At 40.7% G+C, this 25,886-nt stretch overlaps 1 protein-coding gene across 2 annotated transcripts in view; it reads left to right on the forward strand.

Annotated features, from left to right (window-relative positions):
* Positions 1 to 23,238, forward strand: part of tle5 (TLE family member 5, transcriptional modulator) — a 53,720-nt gene extending 30,482 nt beyond the window's left edge. Inside the window, exons 4-7 of one of the 2 annotated variants that reach the window (XM_042481352.1) lie at positions 6,697 to 6,741; positions 15,156 to 15,218; positions 16,013 to 16,087; positions 18,331 to 23,238. In XM_042481352.1, coding sequence (XP_042337286.1) covers positions 6,697 to 6,741; positions 15,156 to 15,218; positions 16,013 to 16,087; positions 18,331 to 18,555 — 408 coding nt within the window. In that variant the 3' untranslated portion in view covers positions 18,556 to 23,238. Of the gene's footprint in view, positions 1 to 6,696; positions 6,742 to 15,155; positions 15,219 to 16,012; positions 16,088 to 18,327 lie in introns of both variants that reach the window. The other variant, XM_042481346.1, reaches the window with a different exon arrangement.
* Positions 23,239 to 25,886: the final 2,648 nt, after the last annotated feature.

A 25,886-nucleotide genomic window follows, 5' to 3' on the forward strand; every position in this document is an offset into this window, starting at 1 on the left:
GACATTTGATTCACACGTAAAGATGTTGATGTTTCTGTGCAAGGAATTGTTTACTCTCTTCGTCTTCTTGTGTTATCACTTTCTCTGTTAACCCTTTGAAACCTGGATGGATATAAGTTTTTCTTGCACTGCATTCAGATGGGTTTCACAAGTATTTAAGCCTTTGAAATGTGAGCAAATAGGTTTAATTCTCTTCATGAACACTGGAAAAAGGCCAATGAACATATTGCAAGAAAATGGTAAAAGCTGACAAGAATTCAACCACAAAGTTAATGTTAAAATAAGGAAGTAGAGCAAGACAGAGAGAGAGAAAAGGGAGAGAGAGAGAGAAGTAGTCCAGAAACTACATTTATGGTGATGATTAGAATTATATATTCAAAATATATATAATATATATCACTTGGTTTAGGTCATTTCCTTTTTTGGGGTTTTCTTTTTCCTTTTTTGCTAAGTTTCAGGTATTCTTGTAACTTCTTACTAATTTGATTTTAAGTTGCTCATTGTCGTCTTCCTGTGTTTTTGAAAGAAATCAAGCCGATTCACTTGGGTTTGAAAGGGTTAATTAAAACTCCCACTCATCCACCATCTTCCCTTTCCAGCACAATTGTTCTCGTATGTCTCTTTTCTTGATGTTCATTTTAAAAAAATTCTGTCTTAAAAGGTAATTCTGGTTTATTACAACTTGGATCTTATTTTAATAGCTTTGGACATTTTTTTCTTTTTCTATTTCAAGCACTCACAAAAATTGCACACAGTAATAAAATTGCTGAGATGTTGGAATGTGTCAAAAGTGTTAAACACAAGTCAGACTGAGCAGAATGAAACACAAGTTGTCAGACAAACATACGTGTTCTAAATAAATCCAAACAAGGGCTGAAGAATATATAGTTTCAGCTTCGACAGTGATGTGTGCATGCACAGTAGTTGTCAAGTGAGGCAAATTAACTCAAAAATGTCATGCTTTTAGTTCAGCAGTTTAATACAAAAGTAATCAAACCTTGGCTCATTTTCCTTGGCTGATGTTACTGGCAGTGTTTGGCAGCAAAAGTGACTATACGCCCAGATTCAAGTATAATGACCGTAAAAAGGGCAGTTTTTTATTTTTTCTGCACAGAAGAAATAAAGCATATGTTAAAGCATTATTAGTACAATGCCTCCTGACTGTTCTTAACCCAAAGCTGCCAGACTAGAAAAGCTGTTCGCCTGCTGTGAGCCAGGATAAAGCTTATTGGGTTAGCCTAAAGAAACCAGAAATCACCAAACTACCGTTCAGAGCTGCATGGCTGTTAAAGTAATGTTAACAGTAAGGAAAAAACACAGGAAAAAAAATGGAATGAGGTCCATTGTTTTGTTTTACTGTCTTACATACGAAGATATAAGTGATGTACTTTGGTTGGATGACGATGAAAAATTTGAGTTATGTTTTAGAGGGGGAACTTTTTTTGTGGCAAAGTTTGTTTGTTGGGCCCGGGACAGGAAGCAGAGTATTTTGTTTGGTGACTAAGCAGTAAAATAACGTGTATTTTGTATTTATCACTGCAACAATATTGTAATGGTGTCATGAAAACCCATGAGGGTTGGGCACATGTTTGTGTGCATTACACAGAATAAAGAAAATCAAGCAATTGACCAGTCAGACAGTTAACCCTTTACTCTAGTGTAAGCAACATTTCTTATTAGTATGATCAATGTTCTAATATAACATATTAGAACATTGAGCAGATGTATGAATATGCAGATGCAGTTCCCAACAAAATCACACCAATAACTGGGGAGTGAATAATTATTTTCAGCTATATGGTGAGCAAAATATTGCAATGTCATTAAAAAATAAATATATATATATATATATTGTGCAGTCCTTATCCAAAGGATTAATAAGGGGTCGGAATCTCACAAATCATTTTTTCATAATTCTCACTTCAGAAGTAATTATTAATTAAATAAACAGGAAATGTTTATTGCTTCAGTTTACTGTGTGCCAAGCCATTCACTTAGATTTTCAGTTCACTGAATTGCAACATGAAACAAAACTGGCAGCCCAACAGTCTGACCTTGTCATGGTCTGACCGAACAGACAAAGCAGAGAAAAGTGTGTGGGAGTGTGCTGCCTTTTTATTGAAAAAGTTCACAATGATTTGGAGGTATGTTACAGTCGTCTGCCTGTATGTGAATAATGAAATGAAAGAGAAATTTACCGAAAGCCACCTCCGCTGCCTGGAATGTGTGGCCTCTATTGTAGAAACAGAAGTTTATGAAAGTGTTGTGCATTGGGAGCACGGTGCTGCTACTAACGTCATAACTCAACAAAACCCAATGCTTTCCACTACACTGAACAGGTGCAGGTCAGCATCAGGACAGTGTTATTTCTTTGCCTAATTGGAGACGACTAGAAATTTGGGGAAGTGGTGTGCAATTTATGGCCAATTTGTTTGTTAGTGATGCTCAGTTTCACCAGTGTCAGTTTACCTTCATCTTGCAAAGCTAGTTATTAATGTTGATGATGGGTGGACAAACAAAATATGGGACTTTGACAGCTTTTTCTGTTTCATCAACATACGAGAAACTAGAAAGCAATTAACATGTAAGAGTCCATTTGTATTTAACATGTGAATTGATTCAGCATTGTTGAGGACAAGAATCACAATTCTTTTGTCAGTTGACGATTGTGTGTTACTGCCACCGAGGAGGTAATGTTATCAGTTTAGTGCGTTGGTTTGTCAGCAGAATTACAGAAAAACTATTGGCCCGATTTTCTTGAAACTTTGTGGAGGGGCGTTGCTTGGGCCAAAGATGAGCCCATTCAGTTTTGGAGAGGATCAGTATCAATGAGCGTAAGTTACATTTCACTGTTGTTTAAATTGATAGGGCATTTGGTCTTTACAGAGGTGTGCACTCTCTGAGTGCCCTTTTAATTTAACTGGTTTTTAGTAAGTTTCGTGTTTTCACAATGATGGAATTTCAAACTTTGATAGAGATACCTTAAATATAATATTTCTATTCAATTCCATTTTAGATACCACAAGGAAAAACTGACATTAAATCTTTATAAAAAGATAAATGTAACAAAGCAATGACTTTTGGATTGTGTCCGAAAACAGCAGAATGACTGCAATAAACATAAAACTTTTTTTTTTACAGCAATGAAAACACTATTCTTCTTGTTGTACTGTACACATTCAAAAGCCTCTGAGATTATCAAACTGCAAGTAAAAAGTAAAAAATAATTTTAAAAAGTGCCATGAAAGAGTGCACACAACTGAAGTGAATAAGACAAGTAACAAGATGACAGCACTGTGAGCGAGTTAGAGGAGATGGCGCTTTGGTGTCACTCGACAGTGTGTGTCGAGTGAGAAAGTTGTATCCATACTTTAAAAAAAAATAGTACTGAAACCGTTTCAAATATTTAGAATCTATGTATATTGATAAATAGATAGTTTTGACAAAACCACTCAAGTTGCTGCTCTGAGATCTCAATAGCTCACTTGGTCGGGACAATGGTACCAACACCAGCCAAAGCTGCAAAAACAAGGCCATAGTTGCAACAACGTAGAATTGTCCTTGATTATTCATTCACTTTTTGTTTCTGGAGGAACTGTAAGTGTGCTCTTTATCTCCCCAACCCCCTTCATTTCCTCCCTTTCCCCATCTCCCGCCACACATACACATTCACACACAAACACGCACACACAGATGTGCTCGCCCGCTCTCTGCTCCACCTCAGGGCTAATCTCATTGTTGCTGGCCGTGGCTGTGTTGCTGTCTGATGTTTTGCCTCTAATTGATCCTCTGACTGGCTTTAATCTCATCTAATCTGTGCCGCCGCACTGCTCTCTCTACCATCAGCCAGCCAGCAGGCACACACATATGCATACACTCGCATACACACCACCTCTCTGTGTGTCTCAGGCAGGCATGAGTGCATACAATCTAACACACACACTTAGGCATTGTTGGCCTGATAGCAGCTTTTCACAGACATAAACGCACACATTTTGGACAGAAAAGCACAATCATGTAATAACAAAATGACGACACAATTTTTTTGTGTCTAAATTTAAATCGATGTTCACAATGAAATGTATTTTTCATATGCATTTAGTATGTTTAATCATTGTAAATGATCCAGATGAAGGTAATGGTTGAATTGAGCTTTTAGATGGTTTGCAGAAACCTAGCTTCCTCATGTTTAAATGATTTCTTTGATGGTCGAGTTAATGTCCGGCAGGATGTGTGCTAGCCTGCAGGCTGATATTATCAGTAAGGAAGGGAAAATGAAGGGTTTTCATCATGGTTTGGTATTTGCACTGAACAGTTTGTAGTGCACTGCAAAGTGTATTTAGTTTTTTCTATGGCTGCTAGTCATGGTATGTGTCTTTGCTTTTTTAAAGCTTTGCTTCCATTTCACTCTTTGACCTAATGTGCGTGTGCCAAATCAAACCGCTGAGAGAAACCAGACCATGCCGTATACATGCAAAGACTAATTGAAAGGTTGTTTGAAAGTTCAGCTCTGTCAGTCGATCTTTCCTTCTCTGTGAAGGATTTTTAACCCCTAAAATGTTGTTGCATCACCTCATCATTCATGCATTGTAAGCTTTTTCAGTTGTCCTCATTAACATAAAATGATGGAAACAAGTGAGCTGTGCTAAACAAGCAACTGAGATATCAAACCATCTGAGAACTAATGTGCAGAGGCATTTTGGATTTAAAACCACAGATGTCAAAAATCGTGGGTAAACATGATGCTGTTTGCTGCCTTTTAAAAACGCAATTGCCTGCAGCACGCTTACCAAGACAAAAAAATCTGAAGTTGCCTGCTATGTTGTCATTCAGTGAGGCAGCAGAGGCAACATGAATGAATAACACTTTTCTGCAACATATTTTACGATAAGGTTATGTACCAAGGCCCCAGGAACAGTGCCAGTCTTTGAAGCCAATTTGATGTGGTGGCCAAACCATGGAATTACAACCTCAACTTCAGTCACCTGATACCGCTGGGCTCAAAAAGACTTTTCCCATAGACCTATATTGTAAAAGAGATGTCTGTCAATCAGTGGCTAAATTGTTTTGAGCATCACAACTCCTGCAAAATGACCTGTTTCACTATCTGTATATGATCCATTCAGTCTAAAAACATTTTGAAAGTTTAGGAGACCCGCAGGATTAAATCATTATTTCTTCATTCAAATTAGTTAGTTAAAAGAGAGTATCAGTAGTAAAGTGCAAGTAGCAAAAAGGCAGAACTGAGTATCTGTTTATTTATTACAAGTAAATTTCGCAACGTTATCACTTGTCACATATTTTCCAAATATAATGCTGGTATGTGACATTGTGACATAGCATTATGACCCAGGTTTTATTCCTGTTTTGACCTAATTGTGCATGGATGCTTGATTAAGTTTGAGTCGTCAAATCTTTGATGTGTAACATTATTTGTATTTTCCTTTGAAATACAAAAAGATTTTAGTCAGTTGAAACCATCTTTAGATTCAGCTCAAAATGTTTTGATAAAATGGAACTATGAATGCATTATGGCTTATCCCTCCAGCTTCACATGCACACTCCCTGCGTAGATGCACACACAAACACTGACACACCACGCACACACACACTTTCAATTGCACTTCCACTCCATCAGTGGCAGGCCCGGCCTTGTATCCCCACAACGACCACCCCCCCACCCCACAACTCCGTCTCTAATAGCATATCAGGTTGCCCCACTCCCCCGGCCAGCGGCAGCACCTCCATTTCCCCAGCGCTGTAATTACTTTAGGGAGCTTCCGCGTGGGCTCTAGCAGCTACAGAGAAAAAGAGTGTGTGTGTCTGTGTGTTTGGTGTGTCTCTGAATGTGCGTGCACATACATTCACGTACAAGATAGTGTCAGTGTGAGATCGAACAGAAAACAACAATGGCGAGTGCATGTGAGTGAGAGCAAGAAATGTGTGTGTGTGTGTGTTTGTGCATGTGTGTGTGCACATTTATGTGTGTGAGATCTGTGTGTTGTTTGTTTTGCAGTGACAGAGCCAGTCCCCCCTGCAGACAGAGTGGGTGATTAACAGGGTTGACGCCTAGAGGGTGGCCCTCTCATTAACTCTGAACTTGTGCACACACACACACACAAACGCACACACACGTACACACATGCACGCACACACAACAGAGGCTCTTTCTCTACTGTCTCGCCTTTTCTCTCTCAGTTCCTTTTCCTATTAGTAGCTGTGTCTCTTCTCTTTGTTTGTATGCATGCAGGTGTTTTTGTGAGTGGGAATACGTAGGGAGTTATTAAGATGTCAAAGATGTGTCGTGTTAAGTTGAGGGTCTACATTGTGCTGAAGGATACTTTTATTTATTTTTTCGCCTTGACTTTTATTACCTAGAGTTTTGCCTTCATTATTGGAAATCTTCAAATTTGTGGCACGTTTTCAGAGTTTGTGGGGAGCACTTCATTCAACTGTGATAAGCCATTACTAAATCATGCATTTATTTTTTTGAGAATGCCAGCTAAAAACGAGAATTTTAGTGTTATCCAAATGCACATCAGCTGTACAACACATGATTTGTCTCTCACAGTAAATGTTGCATAATGAAGTGTAGGCATGGGGCTCTTGTGCAGAAGATTGCCTGGGAGCAGTTATTTGATGCTTGTGTTTGTGATAACGTTTTCTTTTTGTCTTTCTGTCTCCTTTTTTTTCCAGTACTATGAGATGTCCTACGGGCTCAATATTGAGATGCACAAACAGGTGAGTCTACATTTAATCCTTTGAAGAAAAAAAAAAACTCTTCTGTTCCCATCACATGACACACAAAACTGTCTTATGTCCACAAACAGTAAACTGCTGGTGCAAAAACTATTGGAACACTGAAGGATGTGCTCAGTGCTGTTGGAACGCGCATGTTTATGGTGCAAGGCCTGAAAAAATAACATTGCAGTCTCCTGGCGTCTACATGTTAAAGGTGTTTATATTACTGTAGTTGATTACAGATGTTGGCCTGTTGTTCTTGCACTCTGCGTGCCAGTGCGTACTGTGAAGCTTTCAATAAAATAAAATTGTAGAAGGTACATTTTTCCAGATTTCACTTCGCTAGTATGCCTGACACTTATTTCTGTCAGCATTTGTTATTCAACATATCAAGTATGCAGGCTTTAAGTTCCAAGTAAGCAAATGACTGGTTCACAAGACAAAGCTGTAAATTATTCCACCAGTTATACCCTTTTTCCACCAAAAATTACCATGAGTATGCACCTAAAAAGAAAAAAAGGCAATAGACTCCCTTCCTATTGTCAGTAGACTAGAGTGTGCAACTTGTACTCAGGTACACAGCTCTGTACTAGACCAGTATGCCCTTATGTTTTGCTTTTTTTCTTGTTTGTTTTTTTTTTTCTGGTGTGTCGCGTGTCATGGACAAGCCGGAAAACAGGTTCCCAAACAGTAGAGAGCAGCTTTTAGGCCAGTAAAAATATTACAGTGGTTACTTTTTTAAAAATATCTCTTACTTATTCAGTCCCTAATAATGTGTGAGTGCCACTTGAATGGAGACGGATGGTATTTTCTGGCGGGGCATCATTGTATTGTCCAAGAGATTAATAATAACACATTAGACTTACAGTATATTGTGCTTTTGAAAGTCCTCAAATATGCTTTACATAATGCAGGATATATGTGTATAAATGAAAAGAAAGGAAACTGTAAATTTGTTAAAAGGAAACATTGGAATGGATTTAGTCGGCTTGGGAATTAAAACATGGCGCCGCTGAGGGGGTTAGCCGGGGAAGGCAAGTCTGAAGGTGGGTTTTGAGTACCTTGCTGAGTGCTAACAGTGTACGGGCATTTCTGATGTGGTTAGGTGGTGAGTTCTATAAAGAGGGGGCTGCAACCAAAAATTAGTGCATCCAGCCGGGTGTTGTTTTTCCATCACTGCCAATAGGAGCTGGAACGGATAAATGCCTATAACTGCTGCAGAGTCATTTGTCCCAGGAGTGAATGCCGATTATAACCTTCCCCTTTAAATGTATGTTTTTTTTAGTTCAGTAGAAAGGTGCTTTAGAGTAGCAACGTTTTCTATAAAAATACAAGCCTCCGGGATCCTTGAACCATTAAGTTTGTTTTGGCTGTCAGAAATATTTCATAACTTGGGGTGACCTCTCTCTCACCTGGTAGAGTGTGCACCCCATAAAGGTGGAGGCCTTTGTAGCAGCACAGGTTCGATTGTGACCTGCAGCCCTTTGCTGCATTCCATTCCCATTTCCTTCCCATATTCCCAGTCTGTCTTCTGCTGTACTATCATTAAAGACATAAAAAATGATGTTAAAAAACAGAAAAAAAATATTTCAAGTTAGTTTCTCATGAAACAGTCTTTTGTCAGTTTGTCTGAATGGCTGTAAACTCTACAGCACCCATGACGTTGTTGCCAGGGAGAAGCCAAAGAAAAGTCTGCGAGTAAAACATGAGTAAAGCTTTTTCAGTAAACTTAGTGCTGACAGTGAGCAGGAAATCACTACTTTCTTTGGCATAACTTCACTCTCCTACGCACCTGTCCACCAGGTGTGCATTAGGCAATATTTCCTTTGACATGATATTGAGAAACCATGAAGAGGCACAAATAAAAGCTGCAGCAGTTTCAGAACAATTTGATGCCGGAGTCAGGAACATTTGTTGAATTCATCTTATACTGAAGTAAGATTTTTTCTTTATCCCTGTCCCTGCTGTAAGTGGTGCAGACAGCATCATTTTGAATTTGGTGATTGGATGAAGTCTCAAGGACTACCAGTCCTTCATAGCAGTCCGTAATTGCAGTTGTTCATAGTGGTGATTCAACCGGGAGAATTTCATGGCCATCAAAACCTTGGAGGTGTTCCAGCTGCCAGTCACTTAACATCATCTATGCAAAAAAACCAAAAAAAAAAAACCTTGAACGTCCAAAATAACTCCTCTCACTTTGTTATTCTGTTGATGCAGACACAGCTGTGCATTCCCAACCCCATTCCCCCACTGTACACCTGCAGCTCACTGATTGGCAGGTGTGAATTACAGAGATAATCTCCCTTCACTTTGGGAGTGTTCAGAGACATTTGAATGATGTCACCTGAGGCTGTGTGTAGAAAAACAGGCGCCAAGGGGGTTAGCTTTTCTGCTTTTGCCAAATCAGTTTCCATTCACCGTATGCCACAGTGATGGTGAGCATGGAAATGTGCATTGGGAACTGAATTTTATCTGCTCCAAGTCTTGGAAAGTTTAGTTTATTTTAGTTTGTAGGTACTGATGTAGCCATTCATCTCAAATTCCAAGTAGGGTTGGATGATATACTGGATGTATCACAGCTTGTTCCTCTCAAGATGTATAAAATTGCTGATTCGCAAACATTGAGTATAAATTATCATGTCAGTTTTTTAAGCCACTGGCTTAAATATTATTAATAAATGAACTGTTAGATTTTTTCCAGCTTATAGTGAACAAAGCATCATGTTTAATGGTGCTGTGGTAACAGTCTAACTCAGTGAGTTGTATTGCCATTAGCGTGAGCAGGTGAAGTCAGTGTTTTTGTATCTGCTGAGCTCCGATTGTGACTATTTAGTCACATTGTGCAACCATGGAGCACCAGTGTGACTTGCAAATCTTTGCAGTTTATGAACTGGAGATCTGTTTGTTTGTTTCCAGCTCACAAAGGTGCTTCAGTAATAGTTTAACTGCCTGTAATAGTACCATCTGTTGACCAAAAGCTTCAAGTCCATAGCAAAAACATCAACACTTCAGGCCTTAGACGAGACGGGTCCTTCAAAAATGAAAGGACCATGGGTTCCACTTTGATTTATTTAATATAACAATACGTGTTATGTTAAGTGTAGGACGAAAGATGGAAATTAGTGTCTTGCTAAATCTGGTGCAACAATGTTTTGTTATCTCGTAAATGATCACTGTCATTGTACTCCGTCTTTTTGATAAGTTAAATAAACAAAACTAAACTTTATTTAACTTTACTTAAACAATTATATTATAATTATAATAATTTAATTATATTTTAAAGCCATATCACAGAGTCATTCATCAGCAGAAAATCCGAGGAGCAGATTCCCCAAATCTTCAAATCCAGTGAAGACAGTACAGCCAGAATTAGTTGGCCATTTTGAAAAAGAAAAGAAAAGGCAGGGGAGGGGTTAGTCGCCGATATCCATACATCAGTTTGTGAGGCTGAAGCTGGGGGAGTAATTTATGCTCAGCCTGTAGGAGGGAGAGAGCGATGGGCCTCCAAAGGGCCAGCCCTTATCGGTGACCTCGTCTGGCGCTGCCCGTCCACACACACAAACACACACACACTGTCTTATGATTGACGGCGCTCACTGACAGCCATATTGGAAGAAGTGAGTGTGCTTTGACAAATGAACACACACACACACACACACACACACACACACACACACACACAGAAGTAGCAGCTTCCATGATTTAAAGACCTTCACATATATGCACCCACACAACTCGGAGGTAGGAAGCACAAGACGGCTGTGATGCATACGGAGCACACACGCACACTCACACACACACACACACACACACACACACACACACACACACACACACACACACAGAGAGCAATATGTGTGCAGTTCATCCCACCCGTTTCCTTTATCTGATGGATGAAATTCATAGTCACAATTGCGGTTGCGTGTATGTCGTGTCAAATGTGTGTGTGTGTGTGTGTATGTGTGTGATGTTGAACAGTTGCTCATGCATTTTTCCGTCACAATTTTCTTTTTTTTTAATGTGTGTTTGTGTGTGTGTGCTGGTTGAGACTGCCTGCGTGAGCATATTTGTGTGTGTGCATGTGTCTCTCTCTATTAGTGCATTATGCTTGTAATTTTGTGTGTGTGTTCATAAGCAGTTGTGTGTTTCTGTTGATGTGTGCATCTGTTATCCTGTTTGTGTGTGTGTGCGTGCATGCGTGCATGCGTGCGTGCGCGCTTTCTTTGTGCACAGTATGAGTGGGTGCAGAGAATCTCTAGTTCCATTAGAGAGTTGAAATTGAAGGGGATGTGTGGAAACGAGTGTCGAGGAGCATTCATGTCTAGGCCTATTGTGCACAGCCAGTCCCCCCCTTCTCCACCCCCGCCACCTCCTCCTCCTCTGCTCCTCCTCCTCCCTTTCCACCTCTGTCTCTATATCCCTCTCTTTCTTTCTCTCTTGCACTCTCACACATTCAATTGCTCCCTCTTGATCACTCTGTCCCACTCAATTCAAAAAATGCCTCTCCACTCTGTCTGTTCATTCTCTCTCTTCACTCTCTTGTCTCTCTCTCTCTCTCTGTTTCCCCCTGTTTTGTCTTGGTGAGTAGAAGTATGGTTGAGTTTTGTATTGAACTGGGAATATGTTGTATGAAGCTGTATTGTTTCTGGGTCTCTCTTTGTCTTTCTATTGTTCTGTTTCTGCACCATGTTTTTCTTTCTGTGTTGAATGCGTGTCCTGTCTGACATCACAACTCTTCATCTATGTTTTCTTTATGTTCCATATAGTGTAGGCTCTTTCATTGTGTGTCTAAATAATGTACAAGTAGTCGTTACATCACGGACAGTACAGTGTAGTTCACTCCCAACATGTTCATCTATAATGAGCAGACTTACAGGTTGAACTGTAGGAGACCTCATGGTGAGTAATACTTAATTTATACCTCTGCCGCTGTGTGCCTCCACCCTCCGTGCAGGCACCTCTCGGGCACAGCAGGCATATAGTACTGTGACAGACTGAGTGTAGCATGTAATTTCACAGGTGCATGCTGGGACAGGAAGTGTCCAGAAATCCAACCTCTCAGCTCTGATGTTTAATCAAACTTGCCTGGTGCATAGTCACATTTTGCAGGAGGTGTGTGACACGTCTCTGCGACTCTTTGCGATGCCTGCAAACCATCTCTTCAATTCTGTGCTATCACTAAGGCCTTACTCTTGTTAGCCATGGTGACAGAAGTACCTAGATCACTGGCTCCCGACCCGGCAGTCCCGACCTCTATTAGGAGTTGCCAAAGCTTCACAAGGGGTCACAAGGCCTCCTTGATTTTAAAGGGTGTAAGAAAATTAATAGTATTAATAATAATGCATCTATTTTTTTATTTTATAATAAGTTTTGTATGTTAAATTTGAATTTGCAAAGTAACTAGTCAGAATAGTTGTCTCATCTAGTTCAGTTAGAAGAACAATATTTGCCTCTGAAATTTAGTGACGTAGAAGTATAAAGTAGCACAATGAGTAAATACTGAGTTAAAGTACAAGTACTACAGATTTATACCTACGAGTACATGTTTGCACTTTTTAATGTTCTAGATTCATTTCTGCTGTTGTCAGATTTAGTATAATGTCCAGTTGTATTCCCAGCAGGAAGCAGTAGCTCAAGACACTCAGAGAGTGAAGCTCCTTCAGGGACAAAAGCAGGACGCCCTGAGGAAGTCTGTGAAATGTTAGGTTTGTTTAGGCTTCCTTCAGTGCTTCCTTGAAACACATTTTAAATCAACATTTTTGTATCTGTATTTGCTTTCCCCTTTGAGTCTACATTTTCAAATTACAAAAGATAAAGCTTATTTAAATTGGCAAAAAGCAGCAAGACATCTCCAACAGCAATGAATTCAGTCTGTTGCACATCCTTGATGTATTTGTTGAGTATCCCGGCACAGTTTTATTATTATGTATGTTTTATTTTCACACACACAATGCTCTTGTCAGTGAATGTGTGCTCCAGGAGCACTTGAGGAAAGCTAGAAAGAAGCAGAGTGAAATGTAAAGGCAGGACAAAAGAGAGGAAGAAGCGTTCAGACAGATAAAAGCTGAGGGAGAGACACAGAGAGGAGGATAATAGAGAGCACAGATAAAAGAAGAAACAGAAGCTGGGTTAGGAAAAAAAGAGAGAGAGAGAGAGAGGGAGGCAGCATAAAGGGCACTGAAAAAGAGGAAGAGCCATAGTTAGCACGGAGCGAGTCCCGCAGAGACATTTTAGAGAGACATTTTAGAGATGTCAGCGAGTGTGTATGTGTAATGATGAGCGGATAGGAGTGAAGCGCTTGATGGGGAGCTGTGCTCTGCATGCCTAATGATTGTTAGGAGGGCCCCTCTCTCCTCATAGCGCCACGAATTAGGCTCTAACACAATTACTGCTGCTTTGCATATCTCAGACGGATTGGATGATTACCAACCAAATGTGATAATAGACCTGCATGTGAGAAAGATAGGGAATTTGCAAGACGAGAATGAGGAAAAAGTGTGTATGTGTTTGCATGGGTTATTGTTACTGCCTCTGTGTGTGTGTGTGTGTGTGTTATGTGTGTGTGTGTGTGTGTGTGTGTGTGTGTGTGTGTGTGTGCACGTGCATGTCCAATAGTTTGAGAAAGAGTATTAAGTACAAGCAACTTAATTAATGAGGTGAATAAAGGGGATTCTGATATCTCTGATATGTGTGTGTGTGTGTGTGTGTGTGTGTGTGTTTGAGAAGGTCATAGCAGATGTTTCCCATACAGATGAGAGCGTGGTGTGAATCATGAGGGTTTAAAGGATACATCTGGTGATATGCTATATTTTTTCTTTGTCAACAAAATCCCACGAAAAGATTAAAACCAACAATGAATCAAATCATTATTAATTTTTATTTTTTTTTACAGGTGTGTGTTTTATACTGTGACGTGTCAAAACGTCCTCTGTGGAAAATAAGGCTGTTATATGCTTCGCTCTAATTTGGATATGTATAGTCTTTATTAGAGTGGATGTAGTTTCCACTCCATTTTCATTTGGCACACAAAAAGTCACATTCTGCAAACACTGACAATCAACGGCTCTATGCGACATTTAAACAAAATATTACATGTACCAACAGCATCTAAACAATACAGAGTAATAAACACATTTCACATTATTTGTGGCTTAAAGCAAATGGGAAAAAAAAGGCACTGCACTGTCTCTGACAAGTGATAATGTGCTAATCTAACGAGAGAGTGAGAGAGCCGTCAATCATGCATGGTGTGTTTACACCCACTAGTCCCGAGACAAGGTCTAATCAGGCACAACACGTGTCGGCGGACTAAGGGTGCGTAGGGGCTTTAAAAACACAAAGTGAGCCGCGCTAACCCTTTTTAAACAAAGAATTGCCAATACTGCTGCAAAGACGTCCTTACATTAAGACAGCTTCGCTTTTTAACATTGAAACAAGCTATGCTGGAATCAGGCCACCGTGTGATTCTACATAGCATGCCGACGTTCAGGAAGCAAAAGAGGCGTGTCATGTAACACAACAGCATCAGTGTCTAGCATCTCAACAGAAATGGCAGATGAACTGAGTGTTGAGGTGCCTTTTGCTAGCTGGGTACTTTCTGCAAACTCAAGCCAAATTGGTGAGTATAGTTAGCTGTTTGATGCTTTTTAAATCACCTGGTGGTGGGGTGCACACGCAACACCTGTGTCCTGCCGGTTCCCTCTTTTTACTCAGACATATAAAAAAACATCAACAGCTACTAGTATCTGGCTTTTGTATTTAATGGGAAAAGTTACAATTGGCATTCACACCTGGGACAAATGACTTTGCGGTAGTCACAGTATTTATTTGCTCAATTTTCAATCGGCTCTGATCGGCAGTGATGAAAATAAAATACCCGAGTGGATGCGCTCACTTTAGCCCCTTTACCAGCAGGATGCAATTATCAGCCACCACAACATATCGTCTGTCTCCGCCCAAGCAGCAAGGGGCATAAGAGGGGCTTCTGTTGCTCTGGCTGAATTGATTCCTCATAACGATGAACATGGGCATTGAAGTTTATTTTTAATCAGTGTCATCCACACCGTCCTACTGCTGTAAATACTCACTAGAGCACTGAATGTGTATTTATCTGAAAATAGTCTCCAGCTAATACACTATTTACTCCAGTTCGCATTACGTGTACTAAAAATCAGTGCCCTGCTTTTTTTTTGTTAAGAGTACTTAGGCTTAAAAAAAATAAAAAAAACAAAAACAAATATATATTTATGACCGGTTTATATAGTTAACATCTTAAGTAGAACAACTCTACTTAGGACTGCATGCCACAGACAGGAAAGAGACGTTTTAGTCTAACCCAATTGATTTTGGTCTTTTTCTTTGTCAACAGAGTAAGACTGGTATTACCATTTAACTAAAAATATCTTCTTCCGCAGGCTGAGATTGTGAAAAGATTGAACGGGATCTGTGCACAAGTCCTCCCCTACCTGTCTCAGGAGGTGAGCACACACACACTCGCACACACATAGACACAAAGACATCACTAACCCTCTGACCCTCTGCACTATTCCTTACATCCTGGAATGAGATCACCCTCATTCCCGCCTCATTACCTCTCCACCTCCGTGACCCCTCGCTCAGCATCCCTCCCTCCTCCACTCTCCTCTCCACGTCTCTCCTCCCATCATTCATCATCAGTCGCTTCCTGTGTTTCTCTCCAACTCACTTTCACTTTACTCCTCCCTCCCCCACTCTCCTCTGCCATATTCAATCTGTCCTCCCACTTTTCCCTCCCCCTCCATTTTTGACCTCCTCCTCCTTCTCTCTCCTCCTTCCCTTTATCCCTCCTCCATCCCACTCCTCTCTTCCTTTATACATGTGTGTGTTTGTGTGTGTCAGCGTAATAAATGGTTGTGTGATTCAGATAAGCCGTGCTCTTATCTGCCCACCAGGGCGTTGACCTCCACCCATTACAGCACACCAGCCAACCATCCATTCACCAGTGTCACACAAGGCTTTTGTGCGTGTGTGTATGTGTGTGTGTGTGCGCGTGTGTGTGTATGACTGGATGAATAGCTGAATGGCCAGAGGGGGGGATGCATCACCAGAGAGGGTTGTCGGGTCTCTGTTGGGACTATTGATATTGATCTAACCTCTCCACCTCTCTCCCCCCGAACTCTCCTCCCCTTGTTTCTGTCTCGCTTTTATTGTCTCTCTCACTTTCCTTCGCTCGTCTTCACCCCCCCACCCCCCACCCCCTTTCCTCACACCCCGACCCACCAATCATCTCCAGCACCAGCAGCAGGTCCTGGCAGCCATAGAGAGGGCCAAGCAGGTCACCCCCCCAGAGATGAACTCCATCATAAGGGTATGATGTTCAGGCCCCGCTTGAGGGTCTTATGACTCTAAAGCATGATTATTGATCATTATTGCAATTTCTATTGTTTTCTTTAGTGACCTTCATTTATTGGCTTTTAGTTTGTGAAATTAGAAAGTAAGTTTACTCTACCGTTTAGCTATAATCATTAATTTTGTGAGATTTAAAGAGATATGTTAGATTTTTTGAAGTGGGGTTGTATGGGATACATATCCATACTCACGCTGTAAAAATGCTCTTGTCAAAACCACCAGACTCTATTGACAAAAACAGTGACAGGGTTCTCACGGTCATGGAAAACCAGGAAAAGTCCTGGAATTAGAAAAATAATTGAAATCTTTGAAAAACGCATTGAATTTTTTCAGTTTTAGGAAATTGTGAGAGTAATCTTCTGTGGATAACCTGCCATGTAATGTAACATAACAACAAATTTATTTTCTTTAGCTGACAACTTAAGGTAGCTCTAATATGCGTTGATATTGTGACATTTTGTCAACCATCACGTATATTTCTTTATTGTCCCTGGCTCCGTCTCTCTTCATGAATCCCAGCTAGCTGAAATCATGTTTTAATAGAGTTTGAATCTGATATGTTTGAGAAACTTTAGGCAAGATTTAAATTGATAATATAGGTCCTTGAAAAGTCATGGAAAATTTCTGAAATTTTGTTCATGAAAATGTGTGGGAACCCTGCAGTAATGTTAACTGAACACGGGAGCTGCTGCTCTACTGCAGCCTGGATTTAAAAGCTTGTTTTAATTTTTGACTTTGTTTAATCTGAACCAACCTTTTTAAACACTGAGGTCACACAACAACACACACAAAATAATCATTCGAGGTGGCTGAAACCCGCAGCTCCTGTGTTGACCAGTGTTGAATCACTGCTTTTCTCAATGAAGTCCGGCTTTAAAGAGAGCGATACAACGGCATAATTTTCCCTCTGGAGCTCACTGTCTGACACTGAGGTAAAGAAGTGAAAATACTCTAAATAAAGCATTCACTTGAACTAATATTGATTTTTTTAAAGTGAGACTTTTTGAGATGGCTAAAATACATTTTGTTGCTGACCCCTCCATAGCTGTACATTGCTTATCTTCCATGACACCAGCCTGCTTCTTTAAACCAGGGGCGTGCTGACTGATATCTATTGCATGTAATAAACGGACTATGGATAGGCACCCTTCAAAAAATCCAAACTATACCCTCCACTACATGGGCAAAATTTTGATAATTAGAATAGTAAGATTACTGGCTAAAATACTGAATCATTATAGATGGAGCATTAGCCAGCTAGCTGTAATCCTTCATCTCTGTGGCTTTAATGTTAGCCAGCTGCACTTTATCAATATAAGCTTTGTAGTAGCTAGCTTAGCTATTCCATCATTTTACCAGAGGTTTAGAATTAACTAGCCGAGCCACTCCATCATTTTACTATGGTAGTGTTAGCTAGCTTAGCCACTCCATCACTGTGATGCATGATTCAAAGAGGCGCCTTGCTATTGTCTTTTGTCTGCTGCTTCTTTTAGATACAGAGGATACTGGTCTGTTTTTAGGACTGGACCTGCCCCTCATAGCCACACAATTTGGTCCATTTTCTGATGCTTATCAATATCTTTCTTTCATACTTTTTACATGAAATATAACCAAAAGGCATAGATCTTCAGGTCTGAATGTGAAGCGAAGCTTCAGAGAGCAAACTGTGGCTGTTGGTTACAGTTTACGAGAAGTCAGTCAGGATTGTCATAAAATCACTGATGTGTCATGATGTCGAGTGTGTGTACAACAGGGAGTGATGAAAATGAACAGGCTTGGCAGTAACAATTTTTCTTTCTACACATTAAAATGAAACGTGTATCCTGTGGTGTTTTTATGTGTTATATTAAAGACAAGGTGTGTCCTCTGTAAGACGTGTTTTTTTAGTGTTCTCCCCTCTCACTTGTTTTCTCGGGTTATATAGATTGAAAATTGCATCTGTCATAAATAAATTATGTGCTGCAGACTTTCCATCTCCTACCAAACATGTATTTTAGCCATGATACGTGCCTTCCATCTTTTCTATTGTGCTGGATCTATTAGCGCTGTGCCTCAGGGGTTATATATTAAACATAATTTGCGATGTATAATAGGTCTGTGCATTGCAGATTTTTGCATTGCCCCCCTGTGTTTTGCAGTGATTTGTGTGCCGGGTCTTTCCTGCTGTGCCTGAGTTGTGTCTGGTTGTCTTCCATGCAGCAGCAGCTCCAGGCTCACCAGCTGTCTCAGCTCCAGGGCCTGGCCCTGCCCATGACCCCCCTGCCGCTGGGCCTGAGCCAGCCAACCCTCCCGGCCGTCACCACCTCCTCTGGTCTCTTCTCCCTCTCCTCCCTGCTGGCCTCTCAGGCCCAGCTGGCCAAGGAGGAGAAAGCGTCACGCGACGGAGTTGACAGCCACCGCGAGGAGGACGGAGACAAGTCCGATTAGATGGTGTCCCCATTCAGCTCTGTTTTTATCCAGAGACCTGAATCCCCAGATCTGAGCTCCCTTGGCCTACAGCCTCTCCCCTGGTCTCCCTCTCTCTATGACCTTAGCTAACATGGGCTTTAATCCCATCACACAGCTCCAGCTACAGACCCCTAACCAACTCTCTTTACTGGGAGGGCTTTGGCACCTGCCCCCTCATGTCAGACTGGTCCTGATTGCTTCGTATTTACCATCCATGGGTTGTTCCTTTACCCTCCTTCCTCTTTATCACCATCAAAGTGTCGCCTGCGTCTCTTTTTTGTATCTGATCAAGCTTCATTTATTTTATCTTTATTTTTTTATCAGGACTGCTTTCTATTTCAGTTCCTTCCTGCCTTCCTGTTGCTCTGTCTCTCAGCTCTTATTCCTGTTTAGTTTCTGTTTCTCTCTCTCCATGGCTCTCTTCCTCCCACTCTCACCCACCTCTCGCCTCTGTTCTGAGCGGGTTCTTGTAATGCAGGACTGATCTGTGAGACTGAACGCACCGTACAGTAGGTGTTAAAACAGGCTAAACGTTAAACACAGGGATTCTTTGGCAAGCTGTAACACTTGTCAGACACAACACAGGATTCCTCCAAACTTCAATTTTCCTAAGAAAGAGGTCTGACAAAGATCAGTTGATATTTTTTTGGCAGTACAGATCGCATGCATTCATTCCAAGCTGGCTTTGAGTTTAAATGGCGGATTGTTATGGATTAGAGAAGTGTTTTAACAGTGTCCTGGCTAAAGAGAGACACATCCCAAACACACACATACACACACGTCCTAACCAAAAACTGCTGCTTATGGAGCAGAATTGATGCGTTGAGAAGACGTCAACAAACGAGAGATTTTGTGTATAATCCTAAATTTATATTGAGAGAGGAAAAAGCACCTTCTTAGAGCAAACTTCATGCTGAGAGCTGCCAGAGTAGATAACAAACCCACATTAGTGAGTAATCCCCCCCGACTTACTATCCTCACTTGACCCTGTGAGGTTCGTTAGATAAATCCGCCCAGCACCTTAACTGAAGGCAACATTTTCCTCAGCAGTTAAATGAACAGAGATGCCGCTTGACTCCTGCACCACCCCACCCCCCACCCACCCACCACCGCCACCACCTTTTGCATCTTTAATGTGAACTTATATCAGAGGCACCGGGGGGAGAGAGTGTGCATGTTGTGTGTTTGACAGCAGAGGGCAGTGTGTGTCCTTCTCCTCACTGGGTCCAGAGCAAAACAAGGACAGGACAATGACAGAGTGCAGGCTATGTCACAAGGGGGGAATGGCTTATTTATCCACTCTGTGTGTACTAACTTAATACACAGAGACTAGACTGAGGACATTAATCTCTGCATGAGGTCAGTTGCGGTCTCTCTCTTGATCCAGTTCTTGAGGAAAAAGTCTGTTTTAAGATAAAATGGACCCGTTTTGATCCCTTTGTAAATTCAGATTTACAGCCTGTACATTTGTATTCACTGTACTTATAAAGGTCTGTCACTTATCAGACTAACACTACATTATTCAGGCCATTTAACACCTACGTAGGACATCGAGTGGGCAATCTCCACGACCTGACAAAATTATATCAGTGCAGATCACACGGATGAAGCCCGAGCGTCCTCCACAGCTGCTCCGATGAGTAGAAACTCCCCCTCAGCCTCACAGGACCTGTTTTCAATTAGCTTGTCCGATTAAACCTCTTTTCCGGTGGAAGCTGGCTGAAACTATGCTGAGAGAAAACTCCTATTGTGATCAAAAGCAGAGTTTCAGAACTTTTTAGGGACCCCAAAAATCTTCACTAACAAAAAAAAAAGGCCACGAGAATCCTTTCAGGTACTTGTGTTATTATGTAATGGAAAATATAGTACTCTTTTCATTATATTTAGGTTTAATTTCTTAAAGTTACAGTTTTGAAAATGTATGTTTTGTTATCTTTCGAAGCACCTATGGCGATAAGCAGTAATTGCAGGTGGATTGCACTTCCCCAGAGATCCTAACAGTGTCGCCTTCTTCCGAATGTTGACTTTGTTTCCTTTTCTTTGGATTTGTACTTCTTTTTGTCTTTTTGAAGATTCATCATCTTTATTCATTGCTTTTCTTTGTTTGTTTAGCCGTAATAACCATTTACTTGCAACGCTAGCATTGACTGAAAAAAAAAAAACTGCACGCTGCTTCACACATGTGAGTTAAAGAGCGAGTCTCTTGCTTTAGCTCCACCTACCCTCGCTGGTGGACCAACCATTGTCGGGTGATGGATCACGCTTCACTAACCGTGCGCCACTTTTGATTTTAACTGGGAATTACGCCATAGACACCCAGTTTGTGATACTACAAATTCAAGGGCTTTCATCAGTAGACCTAATAGGTCCGTTTCATTTGGCGATAGATTTAACAGAAATCCAGAAATGTATTTAAATTCAAATTTTTGAGATTATTACTTTAACACTCGCTTACGTGGCATCCAATGTTTTTGTTTTGCTTTCAGCCCCTTCTGTATTATTGAGCTTTCAGAAAAATCTCCTTGGTCCTAATTACAATGTGGACGTTGACGTTAAAACTTTTTACAGGTCAAAAGCTGTAACTTCAATAGGACAGAAGCAGCAAAACCACTAGACAGCTGCGTTGCAGGCAGACACTTTTGGTACAGTTCCCTTAGAACGGTACATAACCCGTGCGGACGTAAACCGTAGTTCTGTATTGCATTTCCACAGTAGACAGCACTCATGCAGGCTGTGCTATGTCCAGATGAAAATAGCTGCTCCATCCACCTCTCACTGCATTTCCTTTTTACCGATGATACAGAGGAACGTCTGCACCTCGCTGATCATCCACAGAACATGGTTGGGTAACATTTGCAGAACAAAAAATAACAGGCTGGAGTGTTTACAGTCTCTCTCTATGTTGACCAGTCATCGGACTGCAGTGTTTCTACGGCAGCGTTTTAGTATCGGATCAGTGTGCTAAGTACCTTAACAGAGGGGTGACAAAAAATGGAAAGGATCGGAACGGCTCTTTTGGTACCACTCACAACTTTTGAAAAAGTTAACAGCTCTAATATGTACTGAACTGAACTGAACCGGACAGCTCAGTGGAAAGAAGGTTTTAGTGTGAGGGAGATTCTTAAAAGAGGTCTAATCAGGCAACGTGTGTGAACACCTGTGGGGGTGGAATAGCAGCAGCCATTAAACGTCTTCTTTCGATGAGATGAAATTGACCCTGTACCCCTCCTTTAGGGTGTTTTGCGGCACTCATACATTTCAGCAGAGGTAGACTCAGTGCTTATGGGACCCCCTGACCTGGCACTGCCTTGTTTGTGTTAGTTTGAATACAGCCTGTGTATAATGTTGTTTTATACAAACCCCTCACACATAGACTGACACACACACACCCACACACACTTTCTTAGCCTTCTCTCTCTGATTTAATGGCTACACTGTGAGAATGAATTGATGTGAAGTGTGAAATCTTTTGATTTTGAAAAAAAAAAAAAAAAAAACACCACCCAAAATGATCTTTGGCATGATGATGATGATGATGATGATAAAGCACATTTTATTGTTGAATTCATTCAGAAAGCAAAAGTATACAACTTGCACGTTAGAATAAAACCCTCCATGTCTTCTAACAGTCCTGATGGCTTACTGTCGGTGACATTGGCGGGACGACTCCTTCGATGATGCCCATTGTTGTGTATGTATGTGAATACATAAATGAGGTGTGTATAAGCAGTTGTACAGGTTTGATACACACGAAGCTGAAATGCTGTTCTCACTACAGCTAAAGCTAACGCGCTATTCTGCTTGTGAATTAAGCTCGCAGCACACTGTCCTCCCACATACTTTATGTGTCTAGCTACAAACTGTACTCGTCGTAGTGATATGCAGAGCTTGTAGACAAAGCGGCACACACACATACACACACACACACACACACACACACACTCATCAATGCATGTCTGCTGGGGAACCGATGATTGATTTCTTTCTAGTCGAGACATTTTTCAAAAGAATGTTTGGTCCAAACTTTCTGTGATCAATGCACTTGTATTTTTTTTTTTTTAATCCTCTTCTTTGTTTTTAAATATTAATCGATATGAACTAGAACGAGAGTTACAAAGCTGACGTTATAAACATACAAATGAAATTCTATGTATTTGTTAAAGTAGTTGGAGGTGCTCGCCTCTGTATACAGTTATACATAGAAAGCTTTATGTGTATATAGCTGCATCTTTTCTTGTCTGTCCTGGATGATTGTTGTGCTATTGTGTTACAAAACTGATGTGACACCAGGGGGGAAACTGCAGTACGTTGACCTTTTGCCCTTTGATCCCTCCCCTCTTCTCTGACCCCCTTCCCCCCGATCCCTTCGACTCCCACACCTCACCTTCCCAACTTTTTGCCCCCATAGCGTGAAGCATTGTAAGCGTTTTGAGCTTTGTAAAGGTCTTTTTTTAAATACTTATTTTGTGCATAATGTAAAACCTGAAAGTGTGTACTTTGGCAAAAAAAAAAAAATGTTTTGTGTCTGAAATCATAGCTTCATTGAAACAAAAAAAAGGAATATAAAAAAAGTACAACAAACATTTACTATAAATAATATGAAATGTTCTGCAGTAAGGAAGGACTTCTGGTGCCTTACAAATAAAGTCAATCAAATCATAAGAAATGCTCCTGCTCTTCTGTAACTCTTTCAATGTCTCATTGTGGTTTGGTGTCTGGAAATCCTTTAATATGAACACCTGTACACTTCTTTTAAGTTGCTCTGGTTACTACAGGCAGTGTGGTGAACTTAATTTGGGTGACAGTCCAAGCAGAAGGCCCCAATTTAAAGGTGAGTACAAATGCCTCTGAATGTTTTAAGTTGCCTCACGAAACGGGCCAAATAAGATTTTGTTACATATTCAACCTTTCAGGCCGGCGTTGGTTCCAGTTCATCTCATCAACATGTGAAAATCAGCTTGCAGAGATATAAAACTTGGAAGAGGTAAGGTGAAGATTTCTTGTCCTTAATTTCTTGTTGAAGTTATATGATGTTAATGTAGTTTTAAGTAAGAGCATGGCAATTTCATTTTAGCAGAGACAGCAGGGAAAAATCCAGCATTCAAGACAGTCTAACATCCCCAACCTCAATAATCCCACCTGGCCATCGAGAATGTTAGACGTTGATATTTGGTTGAATTTAGGTTGTGATGTCAAGTGGCCAAAATTCATCGACAGGACAAATTTTAATGCCACTGTCAATTTGATGTAGAATACTGATGAAAGATGATGTTGGCATTTTATTGGTTTTAAGTGTTGTTGTTGAGTAACCAGAGTCTAACATCTTTCATGTCTCCTGTGAACATCATTTTGATGATAAATCTTGAATTTAAAGTGTTCAAAATGGTCTTTTGCATCACCATAAAAGTGCGTGATCAGTCTGGCCATTCATTATTTAAACCCACTTCTCCTCGGTAGGATAAGCTTTGACAGAAACCCCAGCTAAGTTGCATGTTGATCTTTGTAGCTAACTGAAAATGACGGCCTGAAAAGTGTGAAAACACCCTCAACTCTTTAAGTATAAAAAGCAAACATTTCAGAAGACCCATTCAGCGGCTACTGTGGAGCTTTCGCCATCACACACAGTCCTCGGCAGATAGTTACCCAGTTACAGTGAAATTGTAGAGGTTGATCAAATTGTAGTGCAATGTTCAGACACCTTTTACAAGGAAAAAGGCAATGAGCAATTTGGCAGAAAAAATGTCTAGCAAACTTTAAGAAATTAGTAGATTTAGAAAATATATTTTTTAAAATTGAAAAGTGTCCAGAAAATTATACTTCTAATTATTATTAATTTGTATTTAAAATTATTTTATAGGGTTATTGGAATTTTTAATCCCTTTTTTCCCAGTTAATTTACTTGTTTTTGTATTGGTTATTTATTTATTTATTTATTTATTTCTCTCCCTCCATTGTTGGTTTTTGTTTGTTTGGGGGTGGGTGATTTTTTTGATAATTTTTGGGTCATGTCCTCTGAAGTTGCTCATTGTTTCTTCTCATGTTTTTCAAATAAGTCAAGCTAGTTTCCCAAGGTTTCAAGGGGATAATGGGGTAAACATAAAAAATAAACCACTAATCTGGACATTAAAATCCCTCTTTAACAGCAATAATTCTTTTGATGAAGGAGGGTTTTTTTGTTGCCACTTTGTAGTAAGACAGGCTAAAAATAGAAAACTAGTTGAGTTATAGATGCTTCAGGACCAGATGATGGCACAGATACAAGGTCAGGTTTTCAGTGATTTCTCCTAAACTTTCAGCATAAACCTGAGTTTGCATGTCGTGCGGCTTTGTGAGGGTGAAATTCACGCACACGGAGCACAGAGGTGTCTTCTAGCTCCATATTTAGTCCACCTTGTTTAGGACCCAACATCGAGCTTTAAAAGACACGACCAGTGTTTTCACATCCATGATTTTACTCCTTTTGTCCGAGACAGAAAGATGAGTGCCTTCTGACTGCTGGAGGGGTTCCTGTAGTTCACATCAGCTCCACCAGGAGGAAGTGTTGATTTACGTTTCCCAGCAGCCACTCTCTGAAACCAGCAGGTAATTGCTCTGAGGTATTCTCACATGTGCTTCAGTGTTTGTGTGTCACATTCGAGAGGGAGCTTCCTGTTCTTTTGGCTGCGCTGATGAAGGTTTATCTATTCAGCACCGCATGTACCCAGAATTGATGTGACATCTCGGAGACAGCGGATCACGGCCTGTTTGGCACCTGCGTGTAATCCTCATTTAGATGCTATGCCTATTAAACCCGAGACATAACTCTGTTTGTTGCATTTACACCTCACTGCAGAGCACATGCACATTTTTTTTTTATCTGCGTGTGAATGACAGCACATCTTTCCTCTTCTATCTCCTTCTCACTTTCTTCCTGTCCCCCTGACTCCCTCCTTCTGTTTGCCTTTCCCTTGTGTGTCCATGCAGGTAGAGGAGCGTGTGTGTGTGTGTGTATGTGTGTGTTCAGGGGTAGAAAAGAGATAGAGGAAGACTTTGTGAAACCTCAGAGTTCCTGTGGTTGCAGCCCTCCTTCCTCTCTTCCTCCCTTCCTCTCTCTTTCGCTCTCCCTACAGACAGCTCTGGATCTGACACTTGAATAAATATGAAAGTGCCCTATTTTTTCTCTTTCTGTCTGAGGATTCACACGCTCCTCACAAGCTGCGACGCAGAGGCAGCAGAGGGGAGGGTTTCTCTCTCATCCACTCTTTTTCTATAGAGCACATTAGAGCCTGAGGAAAAAAGATAAAGTGCCACAATCTCACTCCAGTTGTTTA

This window comes from Plectropomus leopardus, chromosome 3 (genome assembly GCF_008729295.1).
Source record: "Plectropomus leopardus isolate mb chromosome 3, YSFRI_Pleo_2.0, whole genome shotgun sequence".
NCBI classification, from domain to species: Eukaryota; Metazoa; Chordata; class Actinopteri; order Perciformes; family Serranidae; genus Plectropomus; species Plectropomus leopardus.